The sequence below is a fragment of the Pongo abelii genome, chromosome 14 (assembly GCF_028885655.2).
Source record: "Pongo abelii isolate AG06213 chromosome 14, NHGRI_mPonAbe1-v2.0_pri, whole genome shotgun sequence".
Taxonomy (NCBI): Eukaryota; Metazoa; Chordata; class Mammalia; order Primates; family Hominidae; genus Pongo; species Pongo abelii.
In genome coordinates, this window is record NC_071999.2 from 37,282,642 (window position 1) to 37,306,836 (window position 24,195).

The following is a 24,195-nucleotide window of genomic DNA, read 5'->3' on the forward strand; positions in this document are numbered from 1 at the left end:
AATATGAGTTGAAATCATTCTGTTGACTGTTAAGTGGAATTTTTTGTTTTGTTTTTTTATTTTGAGATAGGGTCTCACTCTGTTGTCCAGGCTGGAGTGCAGCGGCACTATCATGGCTCACTGCAGCCTTAACCTCCTGGGCTCAAGCAGTCCTCCCACCACAGCTTCCCAAGTAGCTGGGACCACAGATGTGAGCTACCACTCTTGGCTGATTTTTTTTATTATTTTTTGTAGAGATGTGAGGGTCTCACTATGTTGCCTAGGCTGGTCTCAAACTCCTGGCCTCAAGCAATCCTCCTGCCTCAGCTTCCCAAAATGCTGGGAGTATAGGCATGAGCCACCATGCTCAGCAAGTGAAGTTTTTATCAATATGATACTTTGATACATGTCAAATAATTTTCTGAAATTATATTGTACATCATATGAACTCATAAAAACAACGTTCTTGAACAGTGTAGTTTTTGTACAGAGAATAGTCGTAGTTGTTGAATTCAGTATCATCCTATGTGGTTTTTATGATAATATTCTACCTTTATTTGTTCAGGGCTCTGTGTGACACTCCAGGTGTGGATCCAAAGCTTATTTCTAGAATTTGGGTTTATAATCACTATAGATGGATCATATGGAAACTGGCAGCTATGGAATGTGCCTTTCCTAAGGAATTTGCTAATAGATGCCTAAGCCCAGAAAGGGTGCTTCTTCAACTAAAATACAGGCAAGTTTAAAGCATTACATTACGTAATCATATACTACAGTATGGTTAAGGTTTCTGTGTAGTCTGTGACTTCCATGTCAAAATGTTGCACAAGCCAGTTGTCAGTGACAGTTGCCATCCCACACTGCTGTTCTCCTGTCATCCCTAGCCCCCATTTAAGAGATCACATATTCATGCATTGCTTGCTTCCGTCTTTCCCCACCCCCTCCTTAACCTCTTGATGTATGAGAAGAATATGAGTTACTAATTTGATCCACTATTTGGGGATTGCTAATAAAGTATTTTTGCATTTTATTTTTGGCTTTTTAAAAAGAATTCATATTTTAACAATATGAAACTATATTGCTAGCTACAAAATTTTAAATTCTCAGTATTTCTTAGATAAATTCAGTTTTTATTCTCAGTTATTCAGTGACTTGTTTAAACAGTGGAATTCTAGAGTCACACTTCCTAAAATATGCATTTTTGTTTTCACTTTTAGATATGATATGGAAATTGATAGAAGCAGAAGATCGGCTATAAAAAAGATAATGGAAAGGGATGACACAGCTGCAAAAACACTTGTTCTCTGTGTTTCTGACATAATTTCATTGAGCGCAAATATATCTGAAACTTCTAGCAATAAAACTAGTAGCGCAGATACCCAAAAAGTGGCCATTATTGAACTTACAGATGGGTGGTATGCTGTTAAGGCCCAGTTAGATCCTCCCCTCTTAGCTGTCTTAAAGAATGGCAGACTGACAGTTGGTCAGAAGATTATTCTTCATGGAGCAGAACTGGTGGGCTCTCCTGATGCCTGTACACCTCTTGAAGCCCCAGAATCTCTTATGTTAAAGGTAAATTAATTTGCACTCTTGGTAAAAAATCAATCACTGATTCAGTTAAATTCTAGAAGTTTTACATTTAAATTTTAAATGCTTACTAAGGATGCTCAATTTCTTTTTTTTTTTTTTTTTTTTTTTTTTATTATTATTATTATTATTATTATTATACTTTAGGCTCTATGGTACATGTGCACAACGTGCAGGTAAGTTACATATGTATACATGTGCCATGCTGGGGCGCTGCACCCACCAACTCGTCATCTAGCATTAGGTATATCTCCCAATGCTATCCCTCCCCCCTCCCCCCACCCCACAACAGTCCCCGAAGTGTGATGTTCCGCTTCCTGTGTCCATGTGTTCTCATTGTTCAATTCTCACCTATGAGTGAGAATATGTGGTGTTTGGTTTTTTGTTCTTGCGATAGTTTACTGAGAATGATGATTTCCAATTTCATCCATGTCCCTACAAAGGACGTGAACTCATCATTTTTTATGGCTGCATAGTATTCCATGGTGTATATGTGCCACATTTTCTTAATCCAGTCTATCATTGTTGGACATTTGGGTTGCTTCCAAGTCTTTGCTATTGTGAATAATGCCGCAATAAACATACGTGTGCATGTGTCTTTATAGCAGCATGATTTATAGTCCTTTGGGTATATACCCAGTAATGGGATGGCTGGGTCAAATGGAATTTCTAGTTCTAGATCCCTGAGGAATCGCCACACTGATTTCCACAAGGGTTGAACTAGTTTACAGTCCCACCAACAGTGTAAAAGTGTTCCTATTTCTCCACATCCTCTCCAGCACCTGTTGTTTCCTGACTTTTTAATGATTGCCATTCTAACTGGTGTGAGATGGTATCTCATTGTGGTTTTGATTTGCATTTCTCTGATGGCCAGTGATGGTGAGCATTTTTTCATGTGTTTTTTGGCTGCATAAATGTCTTCTTTTGAGAAGTGTCTGTTCATGTCCTTTGCCCACTTTTTGATGGGGTTGTTTGTTTTTTTCTTGTAAATTTGTTGGAGTTCATTGTAGATTCTGGATACTAGCCCTTTGTCAGATGAGTAGGTTGCGAAAATTTTCTCCCATTTTGTAGGTTGCCTGTTCACTCTGATGGTAGTTTCCTTTGCTGTGCAGAAGCTCTTTAGTTTAATTAGATCCCATTTGTCAATTTTGGCTTTTGTTGCCATTGCTTTTGGAGTTTTAGACATGAAGTCCTTGCCCATGCCTATGTCCTGAATGGTATTGCCTAGGTTTTCTTCTAGGGTTTTTATGGTTTTAGGTCTAACATTTAAGTCTTTAATCCATCTTGAATTAATTTTTGTATAAGGTGTAAGGAAGGGATCCAGTTTCAGCTTTCTACATATGGCTAGCCAGTTTTCCCAGCACCATTTATTAAATAGGGAATCCTTTCCCCATTGCTTGTTTTTCTCAGGTTTGTCAAAGATCAGATAGTTGTAGATATGTGGCGTTATTTCTGAGGGCTCTGTTCTGTTCCATTGATCTATATCTCTGTTTTGGTACCAGTACCATGCTGTTTTGGTTACTGTAGCCTTGTAGTATAGTTTGAAGTCAGGTAGCGTGATGCCTCCAGCTTTGTTCTTTTGGCTTAGGATTGACTTGGCGATGCGGGCTCTTTTTTGGTTCCATATGAACTTTAAAGTAGTTTTTTCCAATTCTGTGAAGAAAGTCATTGGTAACTTGATGGGGATGGCATTGAATCTGTAAATTACCTTGGGAAGGATGGCCATTTTCATGATATTGATTCTTCCTACCCATGAGCATGGAATGTTCTTCCATTTGTTTGTATCCTCTTTTATTTCCTTGAGCAGTGGTTTGTAGTTCTCCTTGAAGAGGTCCTTCACATCCCTTGTAAGTTGGATTCCTAGGTATTTTATTCTCTTTGAAGCAATTGTGAATGGGAGTTCACTCATGATTTGGCTCTCTGTTTGTCTGTTATTGATGTATAAGAATGCTTGTGATTTTTGTACATTGATTTTGTATCCTGAGACTTTGCTGAAGTTGCTTATCAGCTTAAGGAGATTTTGGGCTGAGACAATGGGGTTTTCTAGATATACTATCATGTCATCTGCAAACAGGGACAATTTGACTTCCTCTTTTCCTAATTGAATACCCTTGATTTCCTTCTCTTGCCTAATTGCCCTGGCCAGAACTTCCAACACTATGTTGAATAGAAGTGGTGAGAGAGGGCATCCCTGTCTTGTGCCAGTTTTCAAAGGGAATGCTTCCAGTTTTTGCCCATTCAGTATGATATTGGCTGTGGGTTTGTCATAAATAGCTCTTATTATTTTGAGATACGTCCCATCAATACCTAATTTATTGAGAGTTTTTAGCATGAAGGGTTGTTGAATTTTGTCAAAGGCCTTTTCTGCATCTATTGAGATAATCATGTGGTTTTTGACTTTGGTTCTGTTTATATGCTGGATTACATTTATTGATTTGCGTATATTGAACCAGCCTTGCATCCCAGGGATGAAGCCCACTTGATCATGGTGGATAAGCTTTTTGATGTGCTGCTGGATTCTGTTTGCCAGTATTTTATTGAGGATTTTTGCATCAATGTTCATCAAGGATATTGGTCTAAAATTCTCTTTTTTTGTTGTGTCTCTGCCAGGCTTTGGTATCAGGATGATGCTGGCCTCATAAAATGAGTTAGGGAGGATTCCCTCTTTTTCTATTGATTGGAATAGTTTCAGAAGGAATGGTACCAGTTCCTCCTTGTACCTCTGGTAGAATTCGGCTGTGAACCCATCTGGTCCTGGACTTTTTTTGGTTGGTAAGCTATTGATTATTGCCACAATTTCAGATCCTGTTATTGGTCTATTCAGAGATTCAACTTCTTCCTGGTTTAGTCTTGGGAGGGTGTATGTGTTGAGGAATTTATCCATTTCTTCTAGATTTTCTAGTTTATTTGCGTAGAGGTGTTTGTAATATTCTCTGATGGTAGTTTGTATTTCTGTGGGATCAGTGGTGATATCCCCTTTATCATTTTTTATTGCATCTATTTGATTCTTCTCTCTTTTTTTCTTTATTAATCTTGCTAGTGGTCTATCAATTTTGTTGATCCTCTCAAAAAACCAGCTCCTGGATTCATTTATTTTTTGAAGGGTTTTTTGTGTCTCTATTTCCTTCAGTTCTGCTCTGATTTTAGTTATTTCTTGCCTTCTGCTAGCTTTTGAATGTGTTTGCTCTTGCTTTTCTAGTTCTTTTAATTGTGATGTTAGGGTGTCAATTTTGGATCTTTCCTGCTTTCTCTTGTGGGCATTTAGTGCTATAAATTTCCCTCTACACACTGCTTTGAATGCATCCCAGAGATTCTGGTATGTTGTGTCTTGGTTCTCGTTGGTTTCAAAGAACATCTTTATTTCTGCCTTCATTTCGTTATGTACCCAGTAGTCATTCAGGAGCAGGTTGTTCAGTTTCCATGTAGTTGAGCGGTTTTGAGTGAGATTCTTAATCCTGAGTTCTAGCTTGATTGCACTGTGATCTGAGAGATAGTTTGTTATAATTTCTGTTCTTTTACATTTATTGAGGAGAGCTTTACTTCCAAGTATATGGTCAATTTTGGAATAGGTGTGGTGTGGTGCTGAAAAAAATGTATATTCTGTTGATTTGGGGTGGAGAGTTCTGTAGATGTCTATTAGGTCTGCTTGGTGCAGAGCTGAGTTCAATTCCTGGGTATCCTTGTTGATTTTCTGTCTCGTTGATCTGTCTAATGTTGACAGTGGGGTGTTAAAGTCTCCCATTATTAATGTTTGGGAGTCTAAGTCTCTTTGTAGGTCACTCAGGACTTGCTTTATGAATCTGGGTGCTTCTGTATTGGGTGCATATATATTTAGGATAGTTAGCTCTTCTTGTTGAATTAATCCCTTTACCATTATGTAATGGCCTTCTTTGTCTCTTTTGATCTTTGTTGGTTTAAAGTCTGTTTTATCAGAGACTAGGATTGCAACCCCTGCCTTTTTTTGTTTTCCATTTGCTTGGTAGATCTTCCTCCATCCTTTTATTTTGAGCCTATGTGTGTCTCTGCACGTGAGATGGGTTTCCTGAATACAGCACACTGATGGGTCTTGAGTCTTTATCCAATTTGCCAGTCTGTGTCTTTTAATTGGAGCATTTAGTCCATTTACATTTAAAGTTAATATTGTTATGTGTGAATCTGATCCTGTCATTATGACGTTAGCTGGTTGTTTTGCTCGTTAGTTGATGCAGTCCCTTCCTAGTCTCGATGGTCTTTACAATTCGGTATGATTTTGCAGTGGCTGGTACCGGTTGTGCCTTTCCATGTTTAGCGATTCCTTCAGGAGCTCTTTTAGGGCAGGCCTGGTGGTGACAAAATCTCTTAGCATTTGCTTGTCTGTAAAGTATTTTATTTCTCCTTCACTTATGAAGCTTAGTTTGGCAGGATATGAAATTCTGGGTTGAAAATTCTTTTCTTTAAGAATGTTGAATATTGGCCCCCACTCTCTTCTGGCTTGTAGGGTTTCTGCCGAGAGATCCGCTGTTAGTCTGATGGGCTTCCCTTTGATGGTAACCCGACCTTTCTCTCTGGCTGCCCTTAACATTTTTTCCTTCATTTCATTTTCCTTCATTTGGTGAATCTGACAATTATGTGTCTTGGAGTTGCTCTTCTCGAGGAGTATCTCTGTGGCGTTCTCTGTATTTCCTGAATCTGAATGTTGGCCTGCCTTGCTAGATTGGGGAAGTTCTCCTGGATAATATCCTGCAGAATGTTTTCCAACTTGTTTCCATTCTCCCCGTCACTTTCAGGTACACCAATCAGACGTAGATTTGGTCTTTTCACATAGTCCCACATTTCTTGGAGGCTTTGCTCATTTCTTTTTATTCTTTTTTCTTTAAACTTCCCTTCTCGCTTCATTTCATTCATTTCATCTTCCAGGGCTGATACCCTTTCTTCCATTTGATCGCATCGGCTCCTGAGGCTTCTGCATTCTTCACGTAGTTCTCGAGCCTTGGTTTTCAGCTCCATCAGCTCCTTTAAGCACTTCTCTGTATTGGTTATTCTAGTTATACATTCTTCTAAATTTTTTTCAAAGTTTTCAACTTCTTTGCCTTTGGTTTGAATATCCTCCCGTAGCTCGGAGTAATTTGATCGTCTGAAGCCTTCTTCTCTCAGCTCGTCAAAGTCATTCTCCGTCCAGCTTTGTTCCGTTGCTGGTGAGGAACTGCGTTCCTTTGGAGGAGGAGAGGTGCTCTGCATTTTAGAGTTTCCAGTTTTTCTGCTCTGTTTTTTCCCCATCTTTGTGGTTTTATCTACTTTTGGTCTTTGATGATGGTGATGTACAGATGGGTTTTTGGTGTGGGTGTCCTTTCTGCCAGTTTTCCTTCTAACAGACAGGACCCTCAGCTGCAGGTCTGTTGGAGTACCTGGCCGGCCGTGTGAGGTGTCAGTCTGCCCCTGCTGGGGGGTGCCTCCCAGTTAGGCTGCTCGGGGGTCAGGGGTCAGGGACCCACTTGAGGAGGCAGTCAGCCCGTTCTCAGATCTCCAGCTGCGTGCTGGGAGAACCACTGCTCTCCTCAAAGCTGTCAGACAGGGACATTTAAGTCTGCAGAGGTTACTGCTGTCTTTTTGTTTGTCTGTGCCCTGCCCCCAGAGGTGGAGCCTACAGAGGCAGGCAGGCCTCCTTGAGCTGTGGTGGGCTCCACCCAGTTCAAGCTTCCAGGCTGCTTTGTTTACCTAAGCGAGCCTGGGCAATGGCGGGCGCCCCTCCCCCAGCCTCGCTGCCGACTTGCTGTTTGGTCTCTGACTGCTGTGCTAGCAATCAGCGAGACTCCGTGGGCGTAGGACCCTCTGAGCCAGGTGCGGGCTATACTCTCCTGGGGCACCGTTTCCTAAGCCCGTCGGAAAAGCACAGTATTCGGGTGGGAGTGGCCCGATTTTCCAGGTGCCGTTTGTCACCCCTGGAAAGGGAACTCCCTGACCCCTTGCGCTTCCCGAGTGAGGCAATGCCTCGCCCCTGCTTCGGCTGGCGCACGGTGCGCTCACCCACTGACCTGCGCCCACTGTCTGGCACTCCCTAGTGAGATGAACACGGTACCTCAGATGGAAATGCAGAAATCACCCGTCTTCTGCATCGCTCGCGCTGGGAGCTGTAGACTGGAGCTGTTCCTATTCGGCCATCTTGGCTCCTCCCTCCTCTCAATTTCTTAAATGTACTGATAATTTTAGTATAAAAAGCATATTCTTCAGACAGTTAAAGTTTTTGTGCAGTTTTTGGGAGGGCCAGAGATCTTTCCTGAGCTTAAATAATGCATTTCCAATTAAAAAGCAAAATAAATTTGCACCATTTGATTTTGGTATCTGTAGCTTGCTGCCCTCTTGTTCTCATAGCTTTGCTTTGATCAGATCCCTATTCCACTCTGGATTAGAGAATTATATTTTAGTACTTTTCAAATATGTAATAGATACACTTTTCATCTCTATGTAGATTTTAAACTACATAACAGGACTTTGTCATATTGAATGGTCTGCAGTATTGCTATCTGAAATTACCAATAATATTGTACATTCAGATTCACTGAAGAGGTAACCTTGCAGAGAATTTACTTCTGTGGTATTCTGGATCACTCTAAAGAGAACGTTTTATAAATTAAACATTTTTAAGGTAAAGATATATTTTGTTTGGCATTAGTTCCATGTTGGATTGATTGCTTTTTACTGAAAGCATTCCATCAAGCTGAAACAGTCTTTTGTTTTATGTTGCTTAGAATATCAAGCTTGCAGTGGCTTTCATTTTCTTGTTGTTTTTTTTTTTTTTTTATCAAATCAATGCATGTGCATAATTTGGAAACTCAAGTAATATAAGACATATGACCCAAACCAGTTGCTAGCACAACCCTCGCCATCCTCATTCATGGTCCCAAGTGGCAATCGTTTCCAGTCCATTTGACTATTTTTTAGCTTGTACTGCCGTCTTCTTTCTCTTTTCAGTTTAGACAGCAACCATTAACTTCCTGCTACAGAAAATGAGGATTTCATTCTCTTACTCTCTACCCTCTTCCCTATCTTCCCTCTACTAATACGGCATGATTTTTAGTGAAATCTGTATTCAGTGTATACATTATAATGACTGAAAAATATTTTTTGCAATTTAATACCTAATATACTATGATCACATTTCCTTTCTTTACAGCTTACTGCTTTCCATGAAATTATTAACTGTCCTTTTCATTTCTCTTAATTTTCTGTGTCCTTACACGGGAGCTATAAAAATCCTGCCCAATATGTTAAAATTTCTCCGTTGGTTCCATTTCTGTTTCTTGGAGAACCCCTGGACCTCTTCATATTCTTACTCCATTCTGAAGTGCTCATTTTCTATGTGTGCCATACAGCTCTCATTCTGTAAATTAGTCTTACCTCTTTTCTGTGTTAGAAACCCCATTTCCTGGTTTCCATATCATCTTTCTAGAATTTTTCCCCCAATTTTAAGGGCCCACAACTCTCAGGGCTTGTTATGAAAAGGAGCATGCAAGCTTTTTGATATCTTAGGGTAAGGTTGGCTGGATATAGAATTCTAGGTTGAAATAATTTCTTCAGAATTTTTAAAACATTTCTTTTATCTTCTTTAGCATAGCTCCTGCTAATTTCAGTGCATTCTTTTTTTTTTTTTTTTGAGACAATGTCTCACTCTGTTACCTAGGCTTGGAGTGTTTTATTTTGTACAGAGGAGGTCTCCCTATGTTGCCTAGGCTGGTCTTGAACTTCTAGGCTCAAACGGTCCTCACGCTTCAGCCTCCCAGAGTGCTGGGATTACAGGGATGAACCACTGCACCTGGCCTGCGGTGCTGTTTTTATCTTCAGTCATTCATTATGTGCTCTGGTTTTAAGAAGTTAAGATAGTTTTGTCTTTATTTTTATTTATTTATTTATTTATTTTTGAGACAAAGTCTCGCTCTTGTTGCCCAGGCTAGAGTGCCAATGGCGTGATTTCTGCTCACTGCAACCTCCGCCTCTCAGGTTCAAGTGATTCTGCTGTCTCAGCCTCCTGAGTAGCTGGGATTACAGGTGCCTGCCACCACACCCAGCCAAATTTTGTGTTTTTAGTAGAGACGGGGTTTCACCATATTGGCCAGGCTGGTCTCATCCTGACCTCAGGCGATCCACCTGCCTCAGCCTCCCAAAGTGTTGGGATTACGGGCGTGAGCCACCACGCCCAGCCTGTTTTGTCATTATTTAAATTTCACAGTAATGTACTTTGGTGTCTTTTTTTTTTTTTTTAACTTTTTTTTTCCTTTAATTCTTGGCCCGGATGCTTACTGGCACTTACTCTAGAAACACATAGTCCTTCATTGAGTTCTGGAAAATTTTCTTTAAGTGGTTCTTTTATAATTTCCCTCCATTTTTTTCTCTAGTTTTTTCTGGAACTCCTGATGTTTGGACACTAGGCCTCCTATATTGTTCCTCTAATTTTCTTGTCTTTTCTCCTACTTTCTATTTAATTGTCTTTTTTTATTCTAACTTCTGGGATGGTTTTTAATTTTTTCTTCTAATTCTTTTTATTAATATGCCATGTTTTATAGATTTGTCTTTAAATATTTTTACATAATTTTGTAACAAAATACAAAAAAAGCAGTTCCTAAAAATTTAGAAAGTCAAATGAAAGCAAAGAACTTAAATGTATTTTCAATTAGAGCATAATCATACCAAGAAAGTATTTCAAGTAACTTAAAAAATGTTTTATGTCCCTAGTGGTATATACCCCAAGAACAACAATAGCAACAACAAGTATAAAATGAAACAAAATCTTAAGCTATTGTTAGTAATCATATTGTTGGTGGTAGTGTTGGTATTTCTATTCTGAAGTTACAGTGGATGTGAAGTGTGTTGTATGTGTATACTCTTTTATGTATATTTGTTGTATGTAATTATATGATTATAGAGAACAGGGATCTTTTTATCAGAGAAAGGTGCAGATGTGAGATTGAAGTAAAAGAAAACTTGTGGTTCTGCATTTGTATTGGAAATATCATTATGAACTCAAGATCTATATTATCTTTAAAAAATACATGCTGGCTGGGCACAATGGCTCACACCTATAATCCCAGCACTTTGAGAGGCCAAGGTGAATGGATCACTTGAGGTCAGGAGTTCAAGACCAGCCTGGCCAACATGGTGAAACCCCATCTCTACTAAAAATATAAAACTTAGCCAGGCATGATGGCGTGCTCCTATAGTCCCAGCTACTGTGGAGGCTGAGGTGGGAGAATCACTTGAACCTGGGACATAGAGGTTGCAGTGAGCCAAGGTCGCACCACTGCACTCCAGCCTGGGCGACAAAGTGAGACTCTGTCTCAAAGAAAAAAAAAAAAAAAACATGCTTATTGGTTTCATCTATCAAAAAGAACAAAAAAAAAAAAAAGGAACAATCCAGTAGTAGTGAGTATCCCTAGCTCTCAGACTGTTTTCTAAGTACCATTTTCTCTTAAAAGGATGCAAGGTGTCTTGAAGAAATGGCTTATTCCAGATTCAGGGGAGGAAATATATGAATCTGGAAAGTCTTGACATACCAGAAAAAAACTAAACTTCAAACAGTACTAGTGTCATGTCAAAAGGACTTAGGAGTATAATAGAATAGATTCTTACTGATCAGAGATAAAATAATTTGAGCATCAGAAAGGATAATAACAGGCTGGGCACGGTGGCCCACACCTGTAATCCCAAGATTTTGGGAGGCCGAGGCGGGCAGATCACTTGGGGTCAGGAGTTCGAGACCAGCCTGGCCAACATGGTGAAACCCCATCTCTACTAAAAAATACAAAAATTAGGTAGGCCTGGGGGCGGGGGTCTGTAATCCCAGCTACTTGGGAGGCTGAGGCAGGGAGAATTGCTTGCACCCAGGAAGCGGAGGTTGCAGTGAGCCGAGATTGCGCCACTGCACTCTAGCCTGGGTGACAGAGCGAGACTCCATCTCAAAAAAAAAAAAAAAAAAGGGATAATAACAGCAAAAAATTGAAATTCATAACAAATGATACTTCTACTCTGATTGTTTTAAAAACTAAAGCCCAGGCACAGTGGCTCATTCGTGTAATTGCAGTACTTTGGGAGGCTGAGGTGGGCAGACGGCTTGTACTCAGGAGTATGAGACCAGCCTGGGCAACATGACAAAACCCCATCTCTACAAAAAATACAAAAATTAACCAGGTGTGGTGGCGTGTGCCTGTAGTCCCAGCTACTTGAGAGGCCGTGGTGGGAGGATGACCTGAGCCCAGGAGGCAGAGGTTGCAGTGAGTTGAGATCGTGCTACTGCACTTCAGCCTGGGTGACAGAGCCAGACCCAGCCTCAGAAAAACAACAAAAACTAGGTAAAAGAAAAAAATCAAGCATTTATCTTTTTTCTCTTATATGATCTATATTTTGGGACCCTCAAGTAGATGAGGGGAAGTTTCTGTTCGTAAAAATGTTTCAACAAATAAGGAATAATGGAATTAAAATATAACCATTTCGCAACCCTCAAATTAGGGTTGTCTTTTCTTCTCATTCTTTTTTTTTTTTTTTTGAGACGGAGTCTCGTGCTGTCGCCCAGGCCGGAGTGCAGTGGCACGATCTTGGCTCACTGCAACCTCCACCTCCTGGATTCAAGCGATTCTCCTGCCTCAGCCTCCTAAGTAGCTGGGATTGTAGGCACCCACCACCACACCTGACTAATTTTTTTGTATTTTTAGTAGAGACAGGGTTTCACTATGTTGGGTACGCTGGTGTTGAACTCCTGGCCTCGTGATCCGCCCGCCTTGGCCTCCCAAAGTGCTGGGATTACAGGCTTGAGCCACTGCACCCAGCCCTTTTCTTCTAGTTCTTAAAGTGAATTTGTGTCTACCAACATAACTTTCAAGAGACCTTTATTATTCCCTAAATGTTTTTCTTTTTTTTGTGACATTCAGTTCTTATTTCATAGATACAGTATCTTCTCATCTTTCTAAAGCTAATGATTAATGTTTTATTTTCATTTTCGTTTTTTCTGCTCCCTGCATTTTTTTTTTTTTTTTAATGAAAACCTTTGTCTATTTGAGTCTCTCAGGTTGGAGGCTTTCCTCAATGGTGATCATTGACTGATTCAGAAGTTGTATGTGAGGTGAGGCTTGTCAGCTCATAGGGTAGTAATGTAGTGATTTAGTTTTTAATTAGGAGACCCTCAAATATCAGTGACTGTTCTGAGAGCTGAGCAGAGTAAGGAAATTAATAGGGAGACTCATTGTCAATGTAAGAATTTTATTTCAGTTTTTTTTTTGTTTTTTGTTTTTTGTTTTTTTTTTGAGATGGAGTCTCACTCTGTCACCCAGGCTAGAGTGCAGTGGTGCGATCTCGGCTCACTGCAACCTCCGCCTCCCAGGTTCAAGGAATTCTTCTGCCTCAGCCTCGCGAGTAGCTGGGACTACAGGTGCCTGCCACCACGCCAAGCTAATTTTTTATTTTTAGTAGAGACGGGGTTTCACCATCTTGGCCAGGCTGGTCTCGAACTCCTGACCTTGTGATCCACCCGCCTCGGCCTCCCAAAGTGTTGGGATTACAGGTGTGAGCCACAGCGCCCGGCCCAGTTTTGTTTTCAATAATAGCATCTCACCCCCACCCTGGCTGCATCTGCTCAGTATTCCAGAGCCCACGATATGTATGGTTCAGCCCTCCAGAAAATAAAGTCTCCTGCATTTTTTTTTTTTAATGCTGCAGCAAGAATAGGGTCCTGGGTTCTTTTTTAGTATGAGGGAGGGACAGCCACCTGGCTACTTGGGATAGGAAAGAAAATCTGGTGTTTCAACTACGTTTGTACAAAATGTCAACCATTTCTTCCTATTTTCAGCCCCACCATATGCTCCTGCCTTCACAGGTACCTGTTGCCTCCAATTTCTGAATGTTTTCCTTTAATTATTTTGTTTCACATTAACTCCTTACAACAAGTTTGGTGGCTGAATAACCTTGGGCAAGTTGTGTAGTTTCTCATATACTTTAGTTTTATCATCATCTGTAAAATGGAGATGAGTCTTCAGATTATTGTGAAGATAATTTGTTTGTTTGTTTTTTGTAGACGGAGGCACGCTCTGTCCCCCAGGCTGGAGTGCAGTGGCACAATCTCGGCTCACTGCACCCTCTGCCTCCCGGGTTCAAGCAGTTCTCCTGCCTCAGCCTCCCGAGTAGCTGGGATTACAGGCGCCCACCACCTCACCTGGCTACTTTTTTTATTTTTAGTAGAGACGGGTTTTCACCATGTTGGCCAGGGTGGTCTCGAACTCCTGACCTCAGGTGATATGCCTGCCTCGGCCTCCCAAAGTGTTGGGATTATAGGCATGAGCCACCTTGCCTGGCCAAAGATTAATTGTTAATATACATAAAGTGCTTAACACCATGCCAGATACCTTAGTAAGTGTTCGATGAATATTTGCTCTTTGTATTAGCCATAATCATTCTCAGGCTGCTTTGTCATTTACTTGTTCCACAAATTCTTAGCTTCCAAAATTTTGGTGATACCTCATTTCCTATTCTCTCTAGTTGCCTTTGTCCATGTAGGTTTTTTGAGGAAGCTTGGGTAAATAAGTGTATTTTAAACTATTATGTTTAAATTGAAGTTCCTTTTATCTGTTTTCTAACAGAAACATTTAAATAGCATTAAGAACTTGTAGCAGTATAAACAATACATTTGAGAAGTACTATATTTTGAAAATATTTTCACTTTTATACAGTTTTTTACTTATTTACTGTCTTACTAATCTTCCTAAGACTTTTTAAAGTGAATATTTTTAAGGCAGTTCTAGAAAAATGAAAACTCTTATGATATCTGTAATAGAATTGAATACATATTTAACTACTAAATCAATATATTTATTAATTTGTCCAGATTTCTGCTAACAGTACTCGGCCTGCTTGCTGGTATACCAAACTTGGATTCTTTCCTGACCCTAGACCTTTTCCTCTGCCCTTATCATCACTTTTCAGTGATGGAGGAAATGTTGGTTGTGTTGATGTAATTATTCAAAGAGCATACCCTATACAGGTATGATATATTCTTGAAACTTACCATATATTTCTTTCTTTTGATACAATTAATTTGTTTGTTTGTTTGTTTGAGATGGAGTTTCAGTCTCTTGCCCAGGCTGGAGTGCAATGGCGTGATCTTGGTTCACTGCAACCTCCACCTCCCAGGTTCAAGTGATTCTCCTGCCTCAGCCTCTCAAGTAGCTGAGATTACAGGCATGCGCCACCACACCCGGCTAATTTTGTATTTTTGGTAGAGAAGGGGTTTCATCACGTTGGTCAGGCTGATCTCAAACTCCTGACCTCAGGTGATCCACTAACCTCAGCCTCCCAAAGTTCTGGGATTACAGGTGTGAGCCACTGTGCCTGGCCTGATACAATTAACTTGAATGTTATATATATGACTTTTTTGGTGTGTGTAACACATTATTACAGTGGATGGAGAAGACATCATCTGGATTATACATATTTCGCAATGAAAGGGAGGAAGAAAAGGAAGCAGCAAAATATGTGGAGGCCCAACAAAAGAGACTAGAAGCCTTATTCACTAAATTTCAGGAGGAATTTGAAGAACATGAAGGTAAAATGAGTTATATGGTACACATTTTTATTTCTAATATGAGAACAAAGTTTTAGAGACTTTCAATTTAACATTTTTAATGAGTAAATTGTTTTTATTTTGAGTAGTAAATTGACTTTATTTTTTAGTATCTAGGGTATTCTTTTTTGGTATTAGACAAAGAATAGCAACAAGGGACAGAAATATCAGATTATTTTTCCCTAAGCCATTTGTAATATTTTTCCTGAATTCTTACCTATATTATGTGACTTTTGCATTTTTGTTATTGTAGTTATTAGCTTTCATGTGTTATTATGCCTGGAACTAGGACCTATTGTGGTGTCAATTTTAATATTAAAAATCATGGTGTTTTTATGTTTATATGACATAAATTTTATTTTTTCATATCTCCCTTTTGTTGTTGCTGGAGATTTTATGTTTTTCTGCATTTCCTGATGATTTATATAGATGTAACATGTTCCATAGGACATGTAATTTACATGTCCTATAGAACTATAAGTTACATGTCCTATAGAACTTATAGTTCTATAGTTATCTGCAGAAATATTGCTCCTTATATTTTATTTGCTTAAAATTATCACTAGATCATACTATTTTCATCAGTAAGTGAATATGAAATCATTCACAGGCATACCTCAGAGATACTGTGGATTTGATTCTAGACCACCGCAATAAAGCAAATATTACAGTAGAGCAAATCACATGAATATTTTGGTTTCCCAGAGCATACAAAAGTAATGTTTACACTACAGCATAATCTCTTAAATGTGTAGTAGCATTGTATCTAAAAAAAACAATGCACATACCTTAATACACTTTATTGCTAAAAAATGCTAATGATCATCTGAGCCTTCAGTGAGTTGTAATATTTTTGCTGGTGGAGGATCTTTCCTCGATGTTGATGCCTGCTGAATGATCAGAGTGGTAGTTGCTGAAGGTTGGGGCAGTTGTGGCAATTTCTTAAAATAAGACAATGGCATTTGCAACATTGATTGGCTTTTCCTTTCATGAAAGATTTCTCTGTAGCATGCAATGCTGTTTGATAGCATTTTATCCATAGTAGAACTGCTTTCATAATTGGAGTCAATTCTATCAAACTCTGCTTTATCAGAATATTATGTAATATTCTAAATCCTTTGTTGTCATTTCAACAATATTCACAGCACCTTCACCAGGACTAGATTCCTTCTCAAGAAACTACTTTCTTTGCTCATCCATAAGAAGCAGCTCTGTATTAATCTGTTCTCACACTGCTATAAAGAATACCTGAGACTGGGTAATTTCTAAAAGAAAGAAGCTTAATTGACTCACAGTTCCACATGGCTGAGGAGGCCTCAGGAAACTTACAATCATGGCAGAAGGCAAAGGAGAAGCAAGTACCTTTTTCATAAGGTGGCAGAAGAGAGAGTGCAGGGGAAACTGCCACTTGTAAGCCATCAGATCTCATAAGAACTCCCTCACTAGCACAAGAATAGCATTGGGGAAACCACCCCCATGATCCAATCACCTCGCACCAGGTCTTTCCCTCAACACATGGGGATTACAATTTGAGATGAGATTTGGGTAGGGACACAGAGCCAAACCATATCATTCTGCCCTGGACCCTCCCAAATCTCGTGTCCTTTTCACATTTCAAAACCAATCATGCCTTCCTAACAGTCCCCGAAAGTCTTAACTAATTCCAGCATTAACTCAAAAGTTCAAATCCAAAGTCTTCATCTGAGACAAGACAAATCTCTTCCACCTATGAGCCTGTAAAATCAAAAGCAAATTCGTTACTTCCAAGATGCAATGGGGGTACAGGCATTGGGTAAATGTTCCCATCTCAAGTGGGAGAAATTGGCCAAAACAAAGGGGCCACAGTCCCCATGCAAGTCCGAAACCTAGCCAGGCAATCATTGAATCTTTTTTTTTTTTTTGAGACAGGGTCTTGCTCTGTTGTCCAGGCTAGAGTGCAGTGGAGAGATACTGGCTCACTGCAACCTCCACCTCCTGTTTCAAGCAATTCTCATGCCTCAGCCTCCCAAGTAGCTGGGATTACAGGTGTGCACCACCATATCCAGCTAATTTTTGTATTTTTAGTAGAGATGGGGTTTCGCCATGTTGGCCAGGCTGGTCTTAAAACTTCTAGCCTCGCTGGGTGTGGTATCTCATGCCTGTAATCCCAGCACTTTGGGAGGCTGAAGTGGGCAGATCACAAGGTCAGGAGTTCAAGACCAGCCTGGCCAACATGGCCAACATGGTGAAACCCTGTTTCTATGAAAAATACAAAAATTAGCTGGGCATGGTGGCATGCATCTGTAATCCCAGCTACCCCAGAGGCTGAGGCAGGAGAATTGCTTGAACCCGGGAAGCAGAGATTGCAGTGAGCCAAAATCACACCACTGCACTCTAGCCTGGGCAACAAAGCAAGACTCTGTCTCAAAAAAAAAAATAAAAAATAATAATAAAAATAATTCCTAGCCTCAAGTGAGCCACCGCACCCAGGCCAGTCATTAAAGCTCTAAAATCTCCTTTGACTCCATGTCTCACATCCAGGGCATGCTGATATAAGGGGTGGGCTCCCACGGCCTTGGGCAGCTCTGCCCCTTTGGCTCTTCAAGCTACAGCCCCTGCAGCTGCTTTCATGGGTTGCCATTGAGTGACAGCTGCACAGTGCGGGCTGTCAGTGGGGGATGATGGCCCTCTTCTTACAGCTCCACTAGGCAATTCCCCACTGAGGACTGTGGGAGGTGGCTCCAACCCCGTATTTCCCTCCCAGTTTCCCTCCTGGTTTTCCTCCCATACTGCACTAACAGAGGTTCTCTATGAGGGCTCTGCCCCCGCAGCAGACTTCTGTGTGGACATCCTGGCACTTCCATACATCCTCTGAAATCTAGGCAGAGGCTCCCACAGCTCAACTCTTATCTTCTGCATACCCACAGGCCCAACATCACATGGAGGCCACCAAGGCTTAGGGCTTGCACCCTCTCAAGCAATGGCCTGATCTGTACCTTGGCCCTTTTTATCAATGGCTGGAGCTGGAGCAAGTGGAACACAAGTTGCCATGTCCCATGGCTGCACAGAGCAGTGGGGCCTTGGGCACAGCCCACAAAACCATTTTTCCCTCCTAGGCCTCAAGGCCTGTGATAGAAGGGTCTGCTGCGGAGATCTCTGACATGCCTTGGAGACACTGTCTCCATTGCTTTGGCTATTAACGTTTGTCTCCTTGTTACTTACGCAAACTTCTGCAGCTGGCTTGAATTCTTTCCCGGGAAATGGATTTTTCTTTTCTACTTCATGGTTAGGCTGCAGATTTTCCAAACTTTTATGCTCTGCTTCTCTTTTAATTATAAGTTCCAATTTTAAACCATCTCTGTGAACATGTATGACTGTGTGTTTCTAGAAAAAGCAACATCACACCTTGAACACTTTGCTGCTTAGAAATTTCTTCCACAGGATACCCTAAATCATCTCTCTGAAGTTCAACATTCCACAGATCTCTAGCGCAGGGGCAAAATGCCACTAGTCTCTTTGCTCTAAAGCATAGCAAAAGTGACCTTTGCTCCAGTTCCCAATAAGATCCTCATCTCCATCTGAGACCACCTCAGGCTGGACTTCATTGTCCATATCACTGTCAGAATTTTGGTTAAAACCATTCAACAGGTCTCTAGGGAGTTCTAGACTTTCCCACATCTTCCTGTCTTCTTCTGAGCCCTCCAAACTTTTCCAATCTCTGCCTGTTATCTAGTTCCAAAGTCACTTCCACATTTTCAGGTCATCGTTATAGCAGTCCCCCACTCCTGGTAACAATTCTCTGTATTAGTTCATCCTCATACTGCTATAAAAAATACGTGAGACTGAGTAATTAATTTGTAAAAGAAAAAGGTTTAATTGATTTACAGTTCCACATGGCTGGGGAGGCCTCAGGAAACTTACAATCATAGTGGAAGATGAAGGAGAAGCAAATACCTTTCTTCACAAGGTGGCAGGAAAGAGAGTACAGGGAGAACTCTCACTTTTAAGCCATCAGATCTCATGAGAACTCCCTCATTATCATGAAACAGCATGGGAGAAACTTCCCCCATGATCCAGTCACCTCCCACCAGGTCCGTCCCTCGACATGTGAGGATTACCGTTCAAGATGAGATTTGGGTGAGCACACAGAGCCAAATTGTATGAAGCTCCTCATCATTTAAGTTTTATTGTGACATTGCAGTAATTCAGTCACATCTTCAGGCTTTACTTCTAATTCTAGTTCTCTTGCTATTTCCACCACATATGCAGTTACTTCCTCCACTGAAGTCTTGAATCCCCCAAAGTCATCCATGAGGGTTGGAATCAACTTCTGGTAAACTTGTTAATGTTGATATTTTGACTTCCCATGAAACACTAATGTTCTTAATGGTATTTAGAATGGTGAATCCTTTCTGGGAGGTTTTCAATTCACTTTACCCATATCTATCAGAGAAATCACTATGGCAGCTATTCTTTATAAGACATGTTTCTTTTTTTTTTTTGAGATGGAGTTTCGCTCTTGTTGCCCAGGCTGGAGTGCAATGGCGCGATCTCGGCTCACAGCAACCTCTGCCTCCCAGGTTCAAGCAATTCTGCCTCAGCCTCCGGAGTAGCTAGGCTTACAAGCATGCGCCACCATGCCCGGCTAATTTTGTATTTTTAGTAGAGATGGGGTTTCACCATGTTGGTCAGGCTGGTCACGAACTCCGGACCTCAGGTGATCCACCCACCTCGGCCTCCCAAAGTGCTGGGATTATAGGTGTAAGCCACCGCGCCCAGCAAGACATGTTTCTTAAATAATAAGACTTGAAAGTTGAAATGACTCCATGATCCATGGGCCACAAAATGGATATTGTGTTAGGAGTCATGAAAATAACATTAATCAATCTATACATCTCTGTCAGAGCTCTGTGACAGAGACATGAAGTGAGCACATACTGTTGTGAAAATGTCACCGGTAGGCTTGCTCAACATAGTTTCCACAAACCTTCAATTTGTGTTTTTAAAAAAATGCAGTATCTATGAAACTCAGTGAAGTAAAATACATTAAAACAAATATACCTATGCTTAACTCACATATTACTGTAATTAAACTCTGTATGACTTTTTTTTTTTTTTAACCATGAGTACACTACTTTCAAAATTTCCTGGAAAACTTAGGCCAGGTGTCATGGATCACATCTATAATCCCAACAGTTTGGGAGTCCAAGGTGGTGGATCACTTGAGGTCAGGAGTTTGAGACCAGCCTGACCAATATGGTGAAACTCCGTCTCTACCAAAAATGCAAAAATTAGCCGGGCATGTTGGATATGCCTCTAATCCCAGCTACTCGGGAGGCTGAGGCAGGAGAACCACTTGAACCCAGGAGACAGAGGTTGCAATGAGCCGAGATCACACCACTGCACTCCCAGCTTGGGTGACAGAGTGAGACCCTGTCTCAAAAAAAAAAAAAGAAAAAGAAAAACTTTTAGCAGATATATAGTTTCTTATTTTTAAATCTCCCTTCTTTGGGTGTTTCATGCTTGGTTATTTAGTTTTAGTTGCTTTTAAATTTACAGTTTAGTGAATTAATAATCCTTTTTTTCCTTAGAAAACACAACAAAACCATATTTACCATCACGTGCACTAACAAGACAGCAAGTTCGTGCTCTGCAAGATGGTGCAGAGCTTTACGAAGCAGTGAAGAATGCAGCAGACCCAGCTTACCTTGAGGTGAGAGAGTAAGTGGACATATAATGAGGCTTGATGATTATTCAAGGTGAGAAGCTGTTTTAGACTCTCTGGCCATCACAGGAAGGAGTATGTTGAAATGCTGCGTTTCTCAAAAGGGATGTGTACATTTCTGGGATTTTCAGTGATGTGCCAGACAAGTGTGGTGGTATCTTTTCAACTATATACCAAGTAGAGGATGGGAGGGTTCTAGAATTTTATATATTAATTAAATTTGGTTTAAAATGCAGGCAAAACTTGTTTTATTTTTGTCCCTCCTGTACTCTGAAGCAAAAAAACTTTTTTATTTTTAAGATAAAACAAATATCTTCAAAGTAATGGCTTAGTTTCCATGTTCTTAGCTGTTTCTCAAGTCCTACCTGGAGTGTACCTGATAATTCTCTACCCTAAGGGTACTTGGGTAGAAACGTTTCAGAAGCACTAAACTGTTAGAAGTAGCGTAGGCTTTAGAATCATAGCACTCTCATTTTATTAGCAAAGTAAATGAGAATAAAATAGCTAGCCAGGCGCGGTGGCTTACGCCTGTAATCCCAGCACTTTGGGAGACTGAGGCGGAAGGATCACCTGAGGTCGGGAGTTCATGACCAGCCTGGCCAACATGGTGAAATCCCGTCTCTACTAAAAATACAAAATTAGCCAGGCGTGGTAGACATGCCTGTAATCCCAGCTGCTCGGGAGGCTAAGGCAGGAGAATCGCTTGAATCCAGGAGGTGGAGGTTGCAGTGAGCCAAGGTCATGCCATTGCACTCCAGCCTGGACAACAAGAGCAAAACTCCGTCTCAAAAAAAAAAAAAAAAAAGCTATTAAATGGGCATAAAATGTTTTAGGATCAAATAAATAATCTATATAAATGTTCCATATAAATGTTAGTTACTACAGAGAAGTGCTTAAAGGAGCTGATGGAGCTGAAAGCCAAGGCTCGAGAACTACGTGAAGAATGCAGAAGCCTCAGGAGCTGATGCGATCAACTGGAAGAAAGGGTATCAGTGATGGGAGATGAAATGAATGAAATGAAGCGAGAAGGGAAGTTTAGAGAAAAAAGAATAAAAAGAAACGAACAAAGCCTCCAAGAAATATGGGACTATGTGAAAAGACCAAATCTGCATCTGATTGGTGTACCTGAAAGTGACGGGGAGAATGGAACCAAGTTGGAAAACACTCTGCAGGATATTATCCAGGAGAACTTCCCCAATCTAGCAAGGCAGGCCAACATTCAGATTCAGGAAATACAGAGAACACCACAAAGATACTCCTCAAGAAGAGCAATTCCAAGACACATAATTGTTAGATTCACCAAAGTTGAAATGAAGGAAAAAATATTAAGGGCAGCCAGAGAGAAAGGTCAGGTTACCCACAAAGGGAAGCCCATCAGACTAACAGCGGATCTCTCGGCAGAAACTCTACAAGCCAGAAGAGAGTGGGGGCCAATATTCAACATTCTTAAAGAAAAGAATTTTCAAGCCAGAATTTCATATCCAGCCAAACTAAGCTTCATAAGTGAAGGAGAAATAAAATACTTTACAGACAAGCAAATGCTGAGAGATTTTGTCACCACCAGGCCTACCCTAAAAGAGCTCCTGAAGGAAGCACTAAACATGGAAAGGCACAACCGGTACCAGCCGCTGCAAAATCATGCCAAAATGTAAAGACCATCGAGACTAGGAAGAAACTGCATCAACTAATGAGCAAAATAACCAGCTAACATCATAATGACAGGATCAGATTCACACATAACAATATTAACTTTAAATGTAAATGGACTAAATGCTCCAATTAAAAGACACAGACTGGCAAATTGGATAAAGAGTCAATGTGTGCTGTATTCAGGAAACCCATCTCACATGCAGAGACACACATAGGCTCAAAATAAAAGGATGGAGGAAGATCTACCAAGCAAATGGAAAACAAAAAAAGGCAGGGGTTGCAATCCTAGTCTCTAATAAAACAGACTTTAAACCAACAAAGATCAAAAGAGACAAAGAAGGCCGTTACGTAATGGTAAAGGGATCAATTCAACAAGAAGAGCTAACTATCCTAAATATATATGCACCCAATACAGGAGCACCCAGATTCATAAAGCAAGTCCTGAGTGACCTACAAAGAGACTTAGACTCCCACACAATAATAATGGGAGACTTTAACACCCCACTGTCAACATTAGACAAATCAACGAGACAGAAAGTTAACAAGGATACCCAGGAATTGAACTCAGCTCTGCACCAAGCGGACCTAATAGACATCTACAGAACTCTCCACCACAAATCAACAGAATATACATTTTTTTCAGCACCACACCACACCTATTCCAAAATTGACCACATAGTTGGAAGTAAAGCTCTCCTCAGCAAATGTAAAAGAACAGAAATTATAACAAACTGTCTCTCAGACCACAGTGCAATCAAACTAGAACTCAGGATTAAGAAACTCACTCAGAACCGCTCAACTACATGGAAACTGAACAACCTGCTCCTGAATGACTACTGGGTACATAACGAAATGAAGGCAGAAATAAAGATGTTCTTTGAAACCAGCGAGAACAAAGACACAACATACCAGAATCTCTGGGACACATTCAAAGCAGTGTGTAGAGGGAAATTTATAGCACTAAATGCCCACAAGAGAAAGCAGGAAAGATCCAAAATTGACACCCTAACATCACAATTCAAAGAACTAGAAAAGCAAGAGCAAACATATTCAAAAGCTAGCAGAAGGCAAGAAATAACTAAAATCAGAGCAGAACTGAAGGAAATAGAGACACAAAAAACCCTTCAAAAAATTAATGAATCCAGGAGCTGGTTTTTTGAAAGGATCAACAAAATTGATAGACTGCTAGCAAGACTAATAAAGAAAAAGAAGAATCAAATAGATGCAATAAAAAATGATAAAGGGGATATCACCACCGATCCCACAGAAATACAAACTGCCATCAGAGAATACTACAAACACCTCTACGCAAATAAACTAGAAAATCTAGAAGAAATGGATAAATTCCTGGACATATACACTCTCCCAAGACTAAACCAGGAAAAAGTTGAATCTCTCAATAGACCAATAGCAGGCTCTGAAATTGTGGCAATAATCAATAGCTTACCAACCAAAAAGAGTCCAGGACCAGAAGGATTCACAGCCGAATTCTACCAGAGGTACAAGGAGGAACTGGTACCATTCCTTCTGAAACTATTCCAATCAATAGAAAAACAGAGAATCCTCCCTAACTCATTTTATGAGGCCAGCATCATCCTGATACCAGAGCTGGGCAGAGACACAACCAAAAAAGAGAATTTTAGACCAATATCCTTGATGAACATTGATGCAAAAATCCTCAATAAAATACTGGCAAACC

General features: G+C 40.4%; 1 protein-coding gene across 6 annotated transcripts in view; it reads left to right on the plus strand.

The window, feature by feature from the left end:
• The window catches only part of BRCA2 (BRCA2 DNA repair associated), a 95,220-nt gene that overhangs the window by 46,841 nt on the left and 24,184 nt on the right, over positions 1 to 24,195 (plus strand). For 2 of the 6 annotated variants that reach the window (XM_024231067.3, XM_054528886.2), the window contains exons 17-21: positions 545 to 715; positions 1,197 to 1,551; positions 14,408 to 14,563; positions 14,980 to 15,124; positions 20,713 to 20,834. In XM_024231067.3, coding sequence (XP_024086835.3) covers positions 545 to 715; positions 1,197 to 1,551; positions 14,408 to 14,563; positions 14,980 to 15,124; positions 20,713 to 20,834 — 949 coding nt within the window. The other 4 variants (XR_008512580.2, XM_054528888.2, XM_054528887.2 and 1 more) reach the window with 4 other exon arrangements.